The sequence below is a fragment of the Blennius ocellaris genome, assembly GCF_963422515.1.
Source record: "Blennius ocellaris genome assembly, chromosome: 2".
Taxonomy (NCBI): Eukaryota; Metazoa; Chordata; class Actinopteri; order Blenniiformes; family Blenniidae; genus Blennius; species Blennius ocellaris.
The window spans coordinates 21,087,531-21,106,583 of NC_137651.1; the positions used below are offsets into that span (position 1 = coordinate 21,087,531).

The following is a 19,053-nucleotide window of genomic DNA, read 5'->3' on the forward strand; positions in this document are numbered from 1 at the left end:
ATATATTAGCATGATATACAAAACATCACAATTATTTATGTCTCACGGCAGAAGCCTGAAGAATTGTGAAGGGCAGTGAGCAGAGCAGTGAGCAGCCAGACGGGTAGAGAAGTGACAAATCAATCCCAGAGAAGATGCACTTAAATCTCTGCGAATCCCCCTGGCACGCCTGACACCTGTGCTTATATTGATGCAATAGGGTCAGTGGTGGAAATGACCAGATGCGAGGGCCATTGTCCTCCTCTATGCCTGCGTAATGACGGTAAACGGCGCCATGATTACAGTCCCTCCCCACAATCACAGGAGGGCCGCGGCAGCACAATGACAGCGGCCGTCACATGCATATAAAAGAGGGAGAGAAGGGTGAGGAAACCAGCTGCTTGGCTGCAGAGAGAGAGGGAGAGGGTGGGGTGATGATCATATGGGTGGAGGACACACACACACACACACACACACACACACACACACACACACACACACACACACACACACACACACACACACACACACACACACACACACACACACACACACAATCAACAACCCCCTTCACTGTCTATCATCCTCAACTGCATGCAAACAGTGATTTGGTTTCTATATGAGATGCAACACGTGTAGGAAGCAGCACACACACCATAAACACTCCCCTCCCCCCACACATGCAAAACTTTTTTGCAAACACACACACACACTGGGAGCGTGGTTAACACCCTGAGGTGAAGCAGCCCCATCTGCATGTAATCCCATCTGTGTGACGGCGCTTTGTCCTGCTTGCCGGTTAACACCCTGAGATTGGGTCACCACAAATCCACCTGATGCCTCTTTGCCTCGCTGTCCGTATCCTATCCCCTCCACTTCTTCGCTGGCCCCGCTTATCTCGCTGTCCGCCCTCCTGTCGCTCATTCTGTTGCTCTTTTTTCCTGCTTCTGTCTCTCTCTCTCTCTCTCTCTTTCTCTTTTTTTCTCATTCCCTTCATGACGGCCAGGTGAAAATAACTGGAGGCCGGGATTACAGCAGAAAGATAGAGGGGAAGGAATGAGGAAAGAGGAAGGGGGGCTGGGGGGAGTGAGCGAGGGGGTCGCTGATTGCATCTCTTCAGCTGTCGGAGCTGTCAATCACATCGCCGGTGTGGCGAGTCATCACTCATCTGGCGTGTCTGCTGGTGCGCGCGTGTGTGTGTGTGTATGTGTGACCGACTCGAGCTACTTGTCCCAAGACGTCCTCCATCAGGGAGGCAAAAGTGAGAGACAGGAAGCAGACGGGACGAGAGTGAGGGATGATGGAGTTCTCACCTTCGGCTGATGACGAAGGCGCTGATGAGGATGATGAGGAGGACCACGCTGCCCACCACGGACACCAGCAGCACTGTGGAGTTGGCCCCGTCGCCGATGATTGGAGCCGGCACTGATGTACAAAAAAAACAAAACGGTGGATGGGATTGAACAACAGCAGCTGGGTTCGGTACGAGACTGGACAGAGGCAGAGAGCAAAGTCAATATCATTACACACATGAAAGAGCCGCTGCTCGCTCAGTGTTTGTCCAAGTAACCGATCTCCCTCCGTTTTACGGTGGCGCTCGTAAAAAGTCTACTGTTTCTGCCGCCTCATTGGGAGACAATGACGAGCCATTAGGATGTGTGCTTGACCGTGTCATTATCATGCGAGGCTGTTTTTCATCTGCATTACAAAGGGGACACCTGGGCTTACAGTGAGCCTCTGTGAGCCGTCTCCACCATTACTGACAGATAACATCGCGCGCCTTTATGGATCTGAATGTTAAGAAAATCCACACGGATTCAGGTTTAGGTTGGATTGTTCATGTTTTATTACAAAGATGATGGTTTCCAGAATACGTTCTAATGAAATAAAGTGTTTATGCATACATACATATATACAGAAAGGTGCACGGAGAGGTCATCCACAAAACTGCAATCAATGCAGAGTAAAGCCATTTACACTATAACATTTCAAATGAAAACGCATCCCTTCAGAAAAGTTTTGCGTTCACACTGCAACATGTTGAAAACAATGTCTATTTACACAGAATTTTTTTTTTTAATGTATAGTAAATACTACACATGCAACTTTATGAGCTGTGCTGACCTCATTTTATAGGTTCAATATGTTTTGGAGATCAGGACAAATTTCCTTGGGTGGGAAATGGAAAAATAACGGCTGTAGTCATAAAGAGTTCCAGACGCCTGGTATAGTCTTTGTCACCTTGTTTCCATTGAGAGTCGGTCAACATGGTGAATTTTCTCAACACAATGAATAAGCAAACTACGCAGACTTTAAAATATGTATTACGACTTTGGTCAAAATCCTTTACCTGACCTGAATTTCCTCAGCATTCAGTTTCTTCTGTTTATTTCCCCTCAGGCAATGTTCTTTAAGGTTGTGTTCCTGTCTGACTGAATTACATTATATTTAGTAATAACTAGTGCAGACTCATAGAAATGGATTGGAATGAAAATCACTGAAAACTGTGGCTTCACTGTTAGAATTGATCAAGAAGTTCTGTATTTATGAACCAGTTTGGTCTTGAGCTACTTGACGCCATAATGACGAACCTACCGGTGGGTCGATGGAAGCTTTGGAAAGCTCATTTGAATTTGTGATCTGGAGTCCACCCACGTTGGAGATTTTAGTGCTGTAGATTCTGGCTGCAGCAGTTATCGCCAGCTCGCTTCCAAGTAAAACTGCCAAAATGTGGTATCATTCTTCAAAAACTCATATAGTTTGAACCTCCGCTGGCACACCTCCTGAGACTCACGCTCACACTTGAGTAATGGAAACCTCTCAAGTTGCCAGTCAGGTGCTTGAGCACAATATCATGGCAGCTATTTTGATTAATGATTCCGCAATGAAAAAAGACCAACTTGTAAGATTTGCTATCATCGCAGGATTTGTAGGAAATAGGCGTAACAGAGTTGGCATCCAGCCTCTGATATCATTGAGACGGATCGCGTGGAAAAGACGTCATCAAACTCACCGGAGTTGGTCATGAACTCAAACGGCCCGCTGAAGTCCCCATAGCCGGCCGCCGTGCGAGCGCGCACATGGAACACATACGAGGTCAAAGGGGTGAGACCCTTGATGTCGGTGTTCCTCGATGCGGTTTTTATGATTCTATAGCTTCTTTCATTCTGGTCCTGAGGAGAAGAAAAAGACAAGTTCATGAAAAGGTTGTTGGAGCAATGCCGTTCTGCCTAAGAAGATCCCATCCTCACCTTCTCATAGTACTTGACCTCGTACTCCAGGATGACCCCGTTGGCTCGATCAGGCGGCTGCCAGGCCAGGGAAATGGTGTGTCTCGTGATATCCCTCGCCTGGATGGAAGTCACTGGGGATGGCGCTAGGGAGAAAGAGAGAAAAAATGTTTAGGCTACTGCTTCAACTCTGTCTTCCATGTTGTTTTCAGGCTTGGAGACATGGAGTCTGCGTTGCGCCGCTCTCCTTAATCCTTCACTCTTTCCTCCCGCTGAGAACGTCAAACAGTGGGCCAGGCCACAAGGCAATCACTTCCATTTGTCTCTGAGCTTGGATGCCGTTCAAAATCACAGGCGTTACAGAACTGTATGACTACACGGTTGAAATTTCCAGAATATACGGCAACACTGTGCCGTTCAACTGCTGCCGCCATCTATAAATCTGACGCTAGTTCCTCTCAGCTGACACCGGCACCTCCAACACTTTCCAGACACTTCATTCGCCGTGGATTCATAGGTCACCCTGGGAATCACCGACGTCGCTGCACATTCTGCCTCAGTCACAGTCAAACTCCAAACCAGCTCTGTGCCTTTTTGCAAGCAAATCAATTGGTTTTCATTAAAGCTCCAGTTCCCGATCTTTATCGCGAAAACCCTCACTGCCGCCGCTGATAATGAGGCCGTATTTCAAGCTACCGCGCTTATCAGTGTTCTGACGCCTTTAACATGTGAAGGTTAAAGCACAGATAATAGCTTACACCCGTACCCTCCCACCAGAGAGTCACTCCTGCACAAATCAAACCTCTATCTTCGCAGAGGGTGACAACTCTTAAATTGGGTCATACACACTCGAGGCGTAAGAAAAAGAAATGTAGGATAGATAGTGTTGTAAACAGCTCGTGTACAGACTAGGTGTTGAGCAGTATACAAGATATGACAGGTAGATTTATAGACCCATGAAGAAAAAGATGAAGGAAAAAACAGCCACAGAGACGAAAAGAGAATAAAATGTACCAGGGAAAGTAGACACCAAGGAAACGTCATTTTTTTAGATAAGTAAGAACATTAAAATTCAGTTTGTATTCACGTCAAGGAAAATTTCAACTGTTGTCTTGCCAAAATCTAAAACGTTCCCTCAAGCCTTTTAAACAAACATTTGAGGATGGCAAGAGATGTGAATAAGATCTCCAAATAATTTGAAATCAATTATCCCACAGTGGAGTTAATTATCTGTAAGTGGTGTAAACTTACAGTCCAAAGGGTCGAATTAATTTACAGGCTGCTCCTAAAACTGGAGCTGCTCGTCTCTCAACTGAATGAACATTTGAAAAAAACAATTTCTTCACACATCATACACATCAGGACAACGCGGTAACAGGTGAACATGCAATATGCAATAAAGTAGCGCAATAATTATGAAAATACAAACAAATATAGATCTTGTTAATGTTTCTGTGCTTTATGATCTAGTTATTTTTTATCATTCTGGATTTTTGTACTTCTGACTTCTCCCCTATGGAGAAGTAATTTGTACTGTCAATAGATGTAATTGTTTATATAAAATGCACAATTTTTCTCACTTTCATTTAGAAAATTCTTAAATTCTTAATTTGCAGAGCATCGATGCACAGTGAATAGACACATAACTTTTCACATTTCTATATTGCGCATATTGATATTGTGATAATGATATATTAACAATATATTATGCAGCCCTGATCATGGCATGTTGAAGGGTTCTTGCACTGGAACAGTTCATTTAAGATTGTAGGCCCCGTTTACACAACCTTCAGTCAGTCCATATATACACTGTTATTGTTTATGTCAATCTGCTCATGCCTGAACTGCTCAGTAGCAGTGTTTTCAAAAGTTTAACATTTTCACCCGTTTCTGTGGAGACGGAGTGAGACCGTTTTCAAAAAAGTTGTCTTTTTAGTGGCTCCGAGCAACGGACACTCAACAAAGGTTTTATGTTTTCTCTTGAAAGCGTTGCCATGTAATTTTTCACTTTCGCCATTCACTCCAGTACCTTCAACAGCAGCCCTGGTCTATTCTTAAGAGAACCAGAAAAAAGCAAAATGGATCAAAAGGAAACACACAGGTAACATTACTTAATGGCATCTGTTCTGGTGAGTTCACAAGGAGAGAATCTTTGACCTCTTGCTCCTCACTGATTACTGTAACCTTACTCGTTCCAGACCATCTGCCTCTTAAAGAATTACAGTGGGATGATTAATGAGGGGGTCCATGGTCCGCCGATTATGATCGGATTATCTATGACATTATATACATTCTCATCACTTTGACCGGAGGCTCCAGGGAGCCTAGCCTCCCAGCTAATGCTAACAAAACCTTGCTTTTAACTGGGGATTGAATTTAAACAGGGGCCTGGAACTCAAGCACCAGGCATGGATTGAGTTTCAGCATGGGGAAGAAGCGGCAGGAGGGTGAGGTGCGGTGAGGGGTGGGTGAGAGAGGGGGTAGTGGCAGACATTTTGTGACTGTTGGGGTCTGAGATGGAGATGGAGAGAGGGATGGGATTGCAGACATCGCTCTGTAAATAGATTAACTCAAGCTTGTCATCCTGCTGGCCTAATGTGTTGCGTCTCTGTTAAACAATTAGATGGCAGCCATTTGTATCCCTCCGATCAATCTTCCCCGGCAGCCAATTTGAAAGGCCCTCCTGGGGCCGACCAAGGACTCTCTAACTCAGAGAGAAAACCCATGAGGGGGTCAGAGCCTCTCCTTCCCCAGAGGTAATCCACACATCCATCTTCCCGCCAAACATGACAGATATGGCGTTTTAATCGCGTTCTGCTGCTCTTGTTGCATTTTTTTTATTTTTCTCTCTCGACTAATGTGGGGATGAAGATGAGTGATTCTCCGAGCGGCCCCTTCTGAGGTTCATTACATGGCACAGCAGCCCGGACATGGGACAAGCCATCCGTCAAGGTCAGGTTTTAGAACGTGGATGAATTAGTCTGACGCGTGCCTAAAAAGCAACGCTGTTGAACCATGTGGCACACGAGGCTGACACAAGGCTGCACTTCAGGTGGTGAACGGTGAAAAAAGATTCACCTGAGGCTGCGATTTGGGAGGAACGTGCCAGACTTGCTCGCGCCTGGTGGGGATTTGAATTTGAATATGTGGGGAAGATCTGTGATGTCTTACTGAGTGGGCTCCAAGTGTTAGATGGAATGAATATTCAGACACCCCCCACACCCACACCCACACACACACACACACACACACACACACACACACACACACACACACACACACACACACACACACACACACACAAACTATAAAATCTCTCTGCAATCGCCACAAAAAAGCCATCTTCTCTAACAACCTGTGTGAGGCCCTTCGTGTATTTGATTACTGAACGAGGTTTGAGGCTGCTTTCGTGACGATTGACTGGGAATTGAATAGTTTTTCTGCTTACGTTTCAGAAAAGTGTCACTTTCAAACAGCAACCTACTGAAAATGATGACTGAAGACATGGAAACAACAAGAAAGGTGGAAAACACAGCGGCTTGGATGTTAGACCACCAGTTGATGCTTTGTTTTTGTAGTCCAACCAACCATGCATGCATGCGGAGAACAGTACGATGTAAATATTGAAACTCTTTCAAATTGTCTTTATTCGTTGTGTTGGTCCACTCAGTATCTAGATTTGAAAAAAAAAAAAAAAAAAAAAACCACGGTCTCCACATGTGATCCTGATGATATTGTAGTAAATAACATTTTTTGGGGGAAGAGCTGTCAAATTCAGAAAACTTGGGAACATAAACACTGGATTTCTTCAGTGTTATTGTTGATCTACTCACACAACTGTCTGCTATCAAAGGGCCCGTTCACACGGCAACATTTTCAAGTGAAAATGGAAAACTTCCATTATGTTTTCAGTGTCTGTTTACACATCAGCATTTCTTGGAGACACTGAAAATGTAACTTTTTCACAAACAGCTACCAAGGTGGAACTTTTCAAAAATACTTTGACTCCATATCTGTGTAAATGAGGGAAACCTGTTTGAAAATGGAACTTTTATGAAACTAAAAACACAAAAAAAAAATTTTTTCACATGAAACATCATGTACATGGGATTTAGATATTATGCACATCCGAAAAAGTTCTGAAAGCCAGTTTGAAAAGTTTGTGTTTTGAATTTTGCAACAAAACTTTACCATTTTCACTTGAAAACGAGGCCTTAGAATTAAAAATGATGCCTGTATCTATTAATTTTCACCATATAATATACTTAATAATACACAAGGACTAGTTGCAACGGAAATTGTGTTCATGGATATTTCTTGCCTCACAGTTTTGGAAACGTCACCAACCGCAAAGACAGTTGCCGATGTCTAGTGTACAGTTGTGAGGTTTTGTCTCTGAGTGTTTGTTGAGTGAGAAAGTTAATCTTTGTGAGCATGTTCTGCGCTGCGTGGAGCATCTGTGGTCTGTGCAAAAGTTTGGTCGAATGTGCAACCACTTACAGTTCGACATAAAAAGATGTGGGGGGGGGTGGCGGGAAACACATGTGGTTGCCAGATTTGGAGCTCAGTTGCCAGATCCGAGTCACTCAATTGTGCGGGGGAAAAAACCCCCAAAACAAAAACAAAAACGGCCGACGAGGGAGCAGTTTTTTAGGGTGTTGAGAAAATGGCTCCTACTTACAAGAACAACCCTCCACACCCTCTTTCCCTCACATCCCTGCGCCTGCAGAGGTTGCTTCCTCCTCCCCGAACACATTTCCACATGTACCTTTGTCCGGTGTTGTGAGATTGATGGAAACTTGTGCGCGCGTGCACACACACACACACACACACACACACACACACACACACACACACACACACACACACACACACACACACACACACACACACACACACACACACACACACACACACACACACGTGAGTTGACAGATGTGCCCACACACACACACCAGCACAATCTCCGTGCACTAATTCACTTTTGGTCACCTCAGCCTGCCAAGTATTTTCTATCAAGACATAAACATGTCTCTCGAACACAGCCTTTCTTCCCCCCGCCCGCCCGAGTAGCTGATCCCATAAAGCAGCATAAGATATCCATTTGAAAGCCGGGGGTCAGTTCAAAGCTTGGACATCCTCCCCCCCTCCAAGCATCACTCTTTCGTCTCCGTTCATTTTCCCAACGCTGGGTCTGGGTGAAAGGGTTACACCCCGGCTGATTTACGAGGGTGGAATTGTTGGTGGCGACACATGGAATCTGACCTCCACGTATGCACTCAAATCTGTGCACACAGTCAACATCCTCAAATCATTCCCTCCATTTTTTCCCCCTCGCACGCCAAAAAAAAAAAATGCGTACGCGACTCCACCCTTTTTCGACCTCCCATCTTCTCTTTATCGAAATTTTAACTTTTAATGGGGGGGAGGCGGAGATGAGGGTGGCTGTGGGGGTAGGAAGGAGGCAGAGACAGGGAGGGGGTGTCATTTCCACAGCACTTATAAATCCTAATAAATCTCTCATAATAAATGTGTAATCCGCGGTGTCTGGATGAGGGGAGGCGATACAGAGAGAGGGACAGCCGCAGATGACTGGCTGGATTACCGGCGGCTGAAACTAGAGCTTCCAAAGCCCCTACTGAGCATTAGCGGGGAGAAATCCAATCAGTCTGGAGCTATTCTCTTTAACACGCACACACATGTGCACACGCACAGGAAAAAAATTAGCAGAGACATACAAAGAATATTGAGGGGCAAACACACACCCGCACTTCAGACAAAGCCAGGACTCTGTAATAGAATGCAATGACATGCAGATCGTTTTCAACCCGGTATTTTAATTGAAAATGGTACATATTGAATGTTGATTCTGATGAAATGAATATCAAAACTTGTTTTAAACCTGACATACGCACCCTTTTTAAAGAAAGTTGGAACAGTCTGGAGGCCAATCGCAACGGAATAAACGTTAAACGCTTGTCACGAATTCAACAGTGAGACTTCTTGTGTTGTGTCAGACAGTTTAAGATGGTGACAGGACTGAATTTGTTATTGAATACCTAAAGCAGGGGTGTCAAACATGAGGTCTGTGGGTCAAAACCGGCAAACAGGAGGCTCCAATCCAGCCCACAAAACTACCATGCAAATTGTATGTATTGTATTGTATTATTGAGAATAACGGACACAACCCAGCACTGAGACTCGAGTTAAGATCAGTGCTGCTGGCGCCTTATTGCTATGAAACGATCGTGGTTAGGTTTTGTGAAACGATAAACATTTTCATCACGTATACTGTGCATCAAAACAAAGAAAAACTTTAAGATTTAAGTTTAAGGGTTATTATGACACTATTTTACCAGTCTGGCTGTATGTGACCCCTGAACTGGAATGTGCTTGACACCTATGACCAAAAAAATATACTTTGGCTTGTTTAAATCCTGAATTTGTCCCACGATATCCAGGTAGGTAATCCCAATAAACTTTACTGTGGGGGTCAAGGCATCCGCCATTTAAGGAAGTATTTGGGCAATTCATTTTTAATTGACCTCAGTACTTAAATTGAGCTTGAGACTAGAGTATTAGCAGCATCTCTGCATATCATTTCTGACTTTCAAGGCTGCACCATTGTGTCTCTTTTTATAGAACTGCTGCTACAAGGCCAAAAAGATCTAGCTCATCTTTTTATAGGGTTGTAAAGACATTATGCATTATAGATGATTTAATCTTCCTGTCCTTTATGCTGAGGAATACTATTCTTGAAATTATTGCTTCATTTTCCAGTGCAGTCTTTTCACACCTCCGTGAATCTTCTTATCTTTACTTGTGAATGATTTTTGAATGCATCTGACAAACCTGTTGACAATTGATCACACTGCAAAATGCTACTAGAATTAAAACTTTTCTGCTGTGCAGACACGTGACTTATATAAAACAAAATGTAAGTTCATGTTTCAAAAAGAGCTTCTATTTTTTAAAGTTGAATCAGTTGATCTTTTGTATTGGTAGTTGGGCTATCATAGCATTCGCACGTCGTACAACACCTCCAAACTTTTTCTGGGATTGGAGATCATCCCCCAAATTCTGTGTAACACATTTTCTCGCTTTTCGCCACGCATGCAGTCCGTCCGCTCTGCACATGTGCAGATAAACATGCGCACACATGCATTGCTCTAATAGAGCTTCCAGCTGCCGCTTCATATAACTAATCCCGGGGAACAGTTGTGAAACATGCACCAGCGACGAGCCAAAGGCAATATCATCTATATCTCACATCTCCAAGTCAGCAGATTAGCCTGGAGCAGCCTCAGGGGGACATCTGTGTGTGTGCTGAGTCTTTGTGTGAATCCGTGTCGGAAAGTGTGCGCACTTCGGTGTTCTTTTTTGCACAACCGTGTATCGAGGCGACCACACTGACACGCTATTGGGAACGTTTGGCCCCCGGACTCAGGGGTGTGCTCCATTACAGCCCCCACACATGCCTGTCTGACAGGACTCCCCCATTCATCTTTATCTTCACGACACCCGCTGATAAATCAAGCTGCTGTTTCCCCAAATTGCTGGTCGAGCCCTATTCAAGACGTTCACTTTTCCCATGGATGGAAATTGGTGATAAAAAAAAAAAGACACAAAAAGGCACTTAGCTCGCCACCCAAGAGCAGGCCAGTAAAAAGAAGGCAGAGGTAATGATCGGCTTTAAGCGTTGGAGAGGAGGGAGGGACGGAGAGAAAAGGCTCGGAGTTGTAAAAATCCATTTGCACAACAACCGGTTGCAAAGTGGCTAAATGACAAAACAACAGGAGGCTTCGAACGCACCACAGGCCTGGAGGGCTCCTCTCTGCGTCTGAAGGAGAGGCTGCAGACACGTTGAAGAATAATTACACACAAACGCATCGTCCACCAGCATTTGTAATGAGCCCTCCACAGATCAATACAGCTCATCTAATTCATTAGCTGGAGAGCTAAAAATAGTGCGGTGGCCCCTACGTTCAGCTGAGGCTCCTCACACCTAATTATGCAAAAACTCCATCGAAAGATTGCGGAAAATCTTCTCCTGCTCCACCAAGAACTCCTCACCCTCCTCAGTAATAACCCAAATTATTCACAGCTTTAATAAACATGTTTTCACACACCTACACCCCCCCCCCTCAAAAAAAAAAAACAAAAAACAAAACTTGAGGTGTACTTGAGGCGATCAGGTAACGAACCTACACTCTGCATCAAACATAAGCCTGCGTGCAATCGCAAAGTCAACAAACTAGCTGGTGTTTCTGATCAGCAGGAAAATGGAATCTCATTGAATTTAGTTCTTCAAGAACGTAGAGGGAGGTTTGTTAATATGTGAAATACATTTGGAACTGTGTATATGGCTGTTAATCTAGTAAAAGAGAATCAGATACTATGATTCAGTGTGGTAACTGCTGTGCCTTCTGCTATGGAGTTGGCATTCACTCCATGCAAACAGACATATTTTTCAAAATGTGGCCAAAGTGCACTATGAGAGTCTATTTGACGGCTCACTTTTGTCACCAACACAAGTCATTTCAACATGCATTGTACACTTGGCCACTTTTGATTCAGTTCCTACCCTTCTTATATATATAAAACTTGTCCGCCACACTGAAGATTTTTATTGTTTTACTGTGTTCATATTGCTTTTAACTGCATTGTTACTGCTGCTGCACAACAAACCTCCCTTCAAAGTACAGATAATGATAAAGTCAACATTGAAGTTGAAAACCAAACCTCATGCATGAGCAGAAATCAGGCGAAGGTGATAGTTTGACATTTATAATCTGTGCTGTGCTAAAGTCAAAATGCGTCACAATTTGTGAGGAAGCAGGCCGTCAATCGAACCCATAACTGTCTGAATGTGTTCTGCCTGCAGGGTGTCCCAAATCCTTATCAATGTCCTGGTCTAGATGAATGGAACTTATCTTATGGCGAGCGCAGAACACAAGGTAAGTTTTTTCAAATAGAGTGGAAACTGAGGAGTTGAACTGTGGCTGTCGGGAGGAATTTCAATTTGCTTCTGCTTTGGTGTTGCCTTGTTTGACCTGATCATTGCGCACATAACGCTTCACCTGGTTCATACAAGGTCTGACATGTTTTTCTAACCCGAATCCTCCATTTAAATGCCCGATTGCCTGCTCTTGAAAAGGACAAAGGACTCAATAACTATAGCAACAAAACTGGGATTATTCTTAACTAATCCTCGCCCTGTAGGTCTCACTCACAGTGGACCTACTGCTGGATATCAAGGCCGTCCGGCGTTTGTCACTCTCTGCAGAATCCTCGGTGCTGTGTGCTGGCCTCTGCCTTACATTTAGACTTTACAACCATGAAACAATCAGATGAGACTGAAGCAAGGACAATAGAAAAGGTAGTTTCCAAACACCTTTGGACCACAGCAGTCATACGCCCCTGAACGAGCTTGCCAGCCTTCAAGATAATCGATGGAAACCTGACACGTGTGGATATACTTCAGTTCTCAATCTGGCAAAAGGACTGTGGTTCAATTGATGTATTCTAATGGCCAGGGTGCTTGACTGATATATATTCATATGTCAATACGTTGAGCAAATCACTTACTCTTGAGGTAATCAATGCTGCTCGGGTCACCTGTGGACAGTTTCTGACCCACATTGATGAAGCACAGTCTATTGAATTTGCACAAATAACAATGATTGGATTTTAAGTGCTCATGTTGGTCAGGTAATCTCTTTGAGTGATGATTTTCATTAAGAGGACCACTGATATCAAGCACACCCCTACTCCTTGTTCATCGTCGTTTCCAACCTTCCAATAATAAACTTCACATGGTCTTACCGGCCTGGTTGGTGGTGACAGTCACTGACACGGCCTGCTCCGGCCCTGGGCTCTGTGGCGACACTCCGTTCACCGCCCACACCTCGAACGTGTAGTTGGTGTGGGCCTGCAGCTCATTGATGGACACCCTGGTTCCCTTCAGGCTCAGTTGCTGAGGGCTGAAGTGGATGCCGTTACCACAGGGTTGACAGCGCCGGCCATCTGGCCCGCAGCGTTTGCACACCACGTTGTACGTCAAATCCTGGCGCCCCCCAGAACTCCGTGGTGCACTCCACTCCAAATTCACCGACGTCTCGTTAACATTGGAGATCAGGTGGACGGGTGCTGATGGAGGACCTGCGGAGGACGTTGGGAAAGAGATGAGGAACAGAATATACAGAAACGTACGAAATGCGAAGCAGAGGCAGAGGTTACATTTATATATACTCATGGTCAATGATGACAAATGGTGCTGACAGAAGCACACAGCGATCACACGATAAACAGTTTTCATCAACTGTACGTAGTAAGAACTTCAAAAAGCTCCGTCTCCAGCAGCGGTAGTGACTGATTCTCTCCTTATGTGTTCATATAACAAAGATGTAAGGGTGAAATTGACAAGGCTGTTCCTTCAATTTTTATTTGAGGCTTCTTGAGTTTCCTTTTAATGTCCTGACCATTACGGTGTGGGTGGATCCAGTTTCACCTCAGTTAATTCACAATGTTCGCAGAAATCCAACCAGCCCACTGAGTTCTTTCAGATTCATATGTGGGATCAGCTGAAAGGTGGTGGACTGCCGGAGGGCCGCTGTGAGCAGCATGACTGACTTTATAGCACCCATTCAGTAACTTTAAACAAAGTTTGCTTGGACCCTGTTATGAGGTTCCTTCTTTGAAGTAAATCCTCCTTGTTGTAGATTTACATGTGAGAACTGCTCAGCCAACATGTGACATAAACTTTGCGCCACATCAGTCGCAATGTACATGTCTCTTTAGGAATTCACTTTTTTTTCGCATTGCTTTCAAGCATAAGCAGTGGCAAATGACTCTTTTTCTCCTACTCATGCACTCCCTGTCTCGCCCAGCTCTCTGTCTCTGACTAATGAAGCGCACGCGAGAAGGCTGGGAGGGGATCGATGTCGGGTGAAATATGAAAGCCAGTCGGTCCACAGACGAATCATTTCATAACGGAAATTAATTATCAGTGTTATTTTTGGAGGAGCAGAGTGGCAATGAGTGATTTCACGGCGACGCAGAGAGGAGCCGAGGGGCCAGTGTGTAGAAGTGTGTGTGTGTGTGTGTGTGTGTGTGTGTGTGTGTGTGTGTGTGTGTGTGTGTGTGTGTGTGTGTGTGTGTGTGTGTGTGTGTGTGTGTGTGTGTGTGTGTGTGTGTGTGTGTGTGTGTGTGCCCAGTCGCTCGAGGGCCGAGGGTATGCGATCCTTACAGTCGCAATGTACCATTGGAGAAGGGAGGAAGGAAAATTTTACTATCTCTGCTATGGATTGGAATAATGTTGTGTGGCAGCGGATTACAGTTTACTGGATGGATGGATGGATGGATGGATGGATGGATGGATGGATGGATGCATGCATGGATGCTCAGATATGAGGTAGAAAAAGAATAGCAGCAGAAGAAGAAGACACAGTCCTGGACAACCTTCCCTTCCCGACGTCAATGAAAATCTATTAATAAATCCTTATTAAAATGATGATAAGGCGCTCACCCACCCCCTTCTTTCCCCCTGCTATTTTCTTTTCTTCACCCACCCCTCTCCTACCTTTGTATTCCATCCCCCCATCTGTTCCTCAGAAAATGGAAACCAGTTACAGATATAGTTTCTAAATTAAGGTGCGACACAAACCATCATTATAATGAATCGTTTTCGGGTCTCCCGATATAACCCCCAGTCTGTGTGCTAAGGTTACATAGTGTTGAAATAATAGGAGTCCCAAGTGTCACAGGGTGAATAAGTCAAAGGCGGTTTTGAGTTTTAGTGAGTTTTGAAAATTAGGGCAAACAATTTAACTTTTTAACTGAATAAAGAGCTCAGAAATCTGCAAGACTGGGGTACTTTGTTGTACTGTTTTAGGTGATCATCTGAATTCCACTTGTTTCAGCGTGCTGCACACAATATACACCAAAATCTGTGCAGGTTTCAACCTAAAATTCTGGTCCAAAAATGTGCCAGTTTGCTCGCCTGTTCTTACCAAAATGTTGTATCAAATTATAATGTACAGCAGAAAAGCTGAAAATTATGAAGATTAGTAGGGCCGCTAGTGGGTGCTGTTAGTTGTTTTTTGTAATGAAACCACACACGCATAGTGAACAATACGCAATAAGCATTAACAATTTCGAGTACAAGGACAAATGACAAAGTAAGATTGCTCTTCCAAGTGACTGTTAACTATAAAACCACCAAGTCTGAGGAGAAAATGGAGTGGGAGTCGTGACACTCTGAGCCCGTCATTGTTGTTACTGTCCATCTACACGTATGTTTAGAACAACTATCTACTATGGCATTGGTGTGCATGCACGGTGGCAGCGTTTTAGAAAAAGTGGCGCTTTCCTCTATCTACATGGAGTTGGATCATTTTCAAAAAGTTCCACTTTGGGAGCCATTTTCAAAAAGTTGCACCGTTGTCTTTCAGCGTTTGATGCTAGGCTAAGCGAACTGTGTCCTCACTCGACTGAGACACATCTCACTCACATCAAGCTTGTCAAGATTTTGCTTACATCCACAAATAGGAAGACAACGCTGGAGCGAAAGTGTGTGTGTGTGTGTCAGCAGATGTGTGTATTATCTCCTCACAAAGATTATTTTGTTTGTTTTTCACCATGGCCAACAGCGCCGTATAACTTTATGGCTTTATGAAGTGTTAAGCACATTCCGCCCCGTCAGGTTTCCTCCCTGCATTCCTCACACACAAATTAACACATGCAAAAAAAAAAAAAAAAAAACTACCTTTGGATCTACCTGTCGCTCTACCAGAATGCAACACTGGGAGCACGGGAGCGTGGGAGAGCCGTCTGCTGTGACTGACACCCGGTAATTAATCCTGCGAGAGGGAACGGCGGGCGGGAGACGGGAGCACAAAATGCTCGCGCAACCTTCGTACAGCATTAAAAAATTCACACAGCTTACAGGACGAATCCGGAGGGAGATTCACAAAGTTTCTCCTGAAGAAAGTTGGTGAAATCTTTTTTTTTCCCGTTCATTTAGGGGCGAACAATTTTCTCAGAGCCTTTTCTTCCTTTCCTGTCGCCCCTCTGCTCTCTCCCGCATTTTAATCTGTCTTTTTCATTTTCTTTCTCTTCCTTAAGCGATCTCTCTCTTTCTTCCCCTCCTATCTTCCTGTCTCTTCCTATCAGTAATTGTGATCCAAGTGTTGTGCGGGGCCGTTTTAGAGGTTCTCGCTAAATTGGCCAGGGTGTCGACCTCACGATTACCATCCGGCCGGGATTCATTCGACGCCCCCTCTGGAGTTCCCCTGCATTCACCGTGCCTCCCGCGCTCCCTTCCTCTGCTCACAAAACCGGAGAAAAATCTGAGAAACACATCAAGGGGCTCAGCAGAAACCCCAAAATGAGGAGTATAGCCCCCTCCTCCTTTTCACCTGAAAACAGTGGAGCTCCTATATGTGTCTGTCCCTGGTCCTCATTACCGCCCCGCGGTGTGTGTGTGCATGTGTGTGTATGTGTGTGTGTGTGGGGGGGGTGTATTTATACTGACTTGCAGTTCCTTAAGTTGGACTGCCCCTTGCGTATCACATTTCAACACTGGACACTAAACAGAGTTTATATGGATTGAACTGTATGTTTTATAAAGTTGTTTTCAATCTGTTACCCGTCATGTACACTCTACGTCATCAAAAACTGAAGTGCATCACAATGTAGAATTTTCTTCAACATCAATAATTTTTATTTTCTTTAAAGCACTGCCTTTTTTAAAAGCAATGAAACTGTCTAACAAATCACATCCAAAGAAAACAACCATGTTGACCTCAAAGTAACTTTAAATAGACAGAATGGTTGTGTCACATTTCAAAATCAGTGTTTGTGAATTGAATGTTTTCACTCTTGGTTGTTGATGAAGGCTTTATCTTGACTTATGTTCTAAGTTTTGGAGCATAATCAAGTGTCCCTGTTGTGTTTTATTGGACTAGAAATAGTATTAAACCCTTTGAAACTGACTTCATTTTACATGATTACTACTTTGTTTCATGCAATTTGTGGAGGACCTTTAAAACCCCATTTTTAAAAGGATTGAAATTCTAGCTTGAACAAACTAAGGACACTTCTGATCACAACTCTGAACCAGTATCTGATGTAGAATTGGTATTTCAGTGTGTTATCCTTACTCCCAGATCTAAAGGTTCTAAAAAGCCTGCCGGCAAGTGTTTAGGCCTTTCAAAGGATTCAAAAAGATATCCAATTAATTTTAAACTAATTGGGGATTTCTTTCAAAACTGCCAGTAGAAATCATCTAAATGTCAGTAAAATGTTTGCAAATAGCTTTAATCATTGCTGTTTTGAAGATGCATGTGTCGACAATCAGAAAGAGATTGCATTGATTCGACCTGCATAAATATATAACAAAAAAAACAATGATGTCCAAGGTAAGCCAACACATATTCACTTGCAATTCAAATAACTACAACGTGGGTACACACTTTCATACGTGACTGGAAACCAAAAATAGATTTTTGAGCAAATGTTTCTTGAGATCTTGATTGTAGATAGTCCAAATACATCACTTACAGCTCCTGGATTCATTTCTGACAAATGTCACTATCTTTAAGTGTGTCTATGTGTCAGAAAATCTAACCGACATGTTACAAAGAAGAAAAACACAGCTCACTTCAGCTCACTACTCTCAGACACTGAGAGCATATATGCACTGTTTTGTACAGCTGCCGGTGAAAGAGGAAAAGAAAAAACAACCCCTGCCAAAGCATGTGATAAAGCAGAGTCACACGAAGTGCCTCGGCTAGTATAGATTCAGCAATACTGGCAGCAGAAATGTGGAGGAGAAGCCAAGTACAATAGAAGTCAGTCATCAAGAGCACAGCAACACAACAAGAAAATTAACCAGAAAACAAAAGTCCGAAAGGTCTGTTCATCATTCTTTGAAGGGCAATAAAAAAGTAATTTGTCCTGGCGGCTTCCTCAAGTCAGATGATCCAACGAGTGGGAGGAAAAATGTTCAGGTCGTCGGTGTCCAGACTTTTTTGACCGAGGGCCATGTTTCATATACAAATAAATCTTGGGATTTTTTTCTACACTCACTTGCTCGCGTCTTGAGTTTCTTTAGTTTCCTAAGTGATTTCTGCTCACCAGTAGTGCAGGCAAACATGCAATGATGTTCAGTGTTGTGATAGCAATTTGATTTGCGATGAACACAAAACACTTTTGGAGATGATGTTATTGTTTGTGTGCTCTTAGATTTCTTGTTAACAGTCCTCTTTATCTTGTCCCCAATTTACACTTGCTTCGATTTGGTGATGAATTTAGTTCATGACATCTGCATCTGCAGTTCCCACCGTTGTACTCTAATGTTTCTGCTTCTGACTACATATGCAATTGATTGTAATTTTTTTTTTTTTTAATGAGTTAATGGTGCACATTTTGTGAATTAATTGCCAAGAATCATACTTTTCTCTCATTTGAAATTCTGCCATTTTGAATATGCACAGCCTGAAAGCCAGTAAGCAATAATAACTTGTCTCACTTCAATCAATCTTTTGGGACGTGTGCATTAGAGGTGTTGCTATCGCAACGACGATACATTTAGGATGTACTCAACATTTCCTGTAATGAGCTTCATGTTCTCAAAAACCTCCAAGTGTTGAGACTCAGAATCGTTGAATCTTATTTGATTATATATTTTTTTAATTCAGCTGCTTTGGTGGTTTGGCGTCTCCAACGAGAGATTGGATCAAGATATAAGATCAAACTAACGATAGTCGCGAATGAGCAGAGGTGGAAGGATGTGACAGTGTTGGCGCTCATCGTGGGGATGACACAACATCCAGTTTTAATC

At 43.6% G+C, this 19,053-nt stretch overlaps 1 protein-coding gene across 2 annotated transcripts in view; it reads right to left on the minus strand.

Annotated features, from left to right (window-relative positions):
• The window catches only part of epha4l (eph receptor A4, like), a 69,336-nt gene that overhangs the window by 13,215 nt on the left and 37,068 nt on the right, over positions 1-19,053 (minus strand). For both annotated transcript variants that reach the window (XM_080504721.1, XM_080504720.1), the window contains exons 5-8: positions 13,035-13,370; positions 3,231-3,355; positions 2,993-3,152; positions 1,293-1,404 (exon numbers count right to left, since the gene is read on the minus strand). In XM_080504721.1, coding sequence (XP_080360847.1) covers positions 1,293-1,404; positions 2,993-3,152; positions 3,231-3,355; positions 13,035-13,370 — 733 coding nt within the window. The remainder of the gene's footprint in view (positions 1-1,292; positions 1,405-2,992; positions 3,153-3,230; positions 3,356-13,034; positions 13,371-19,053) is intronic.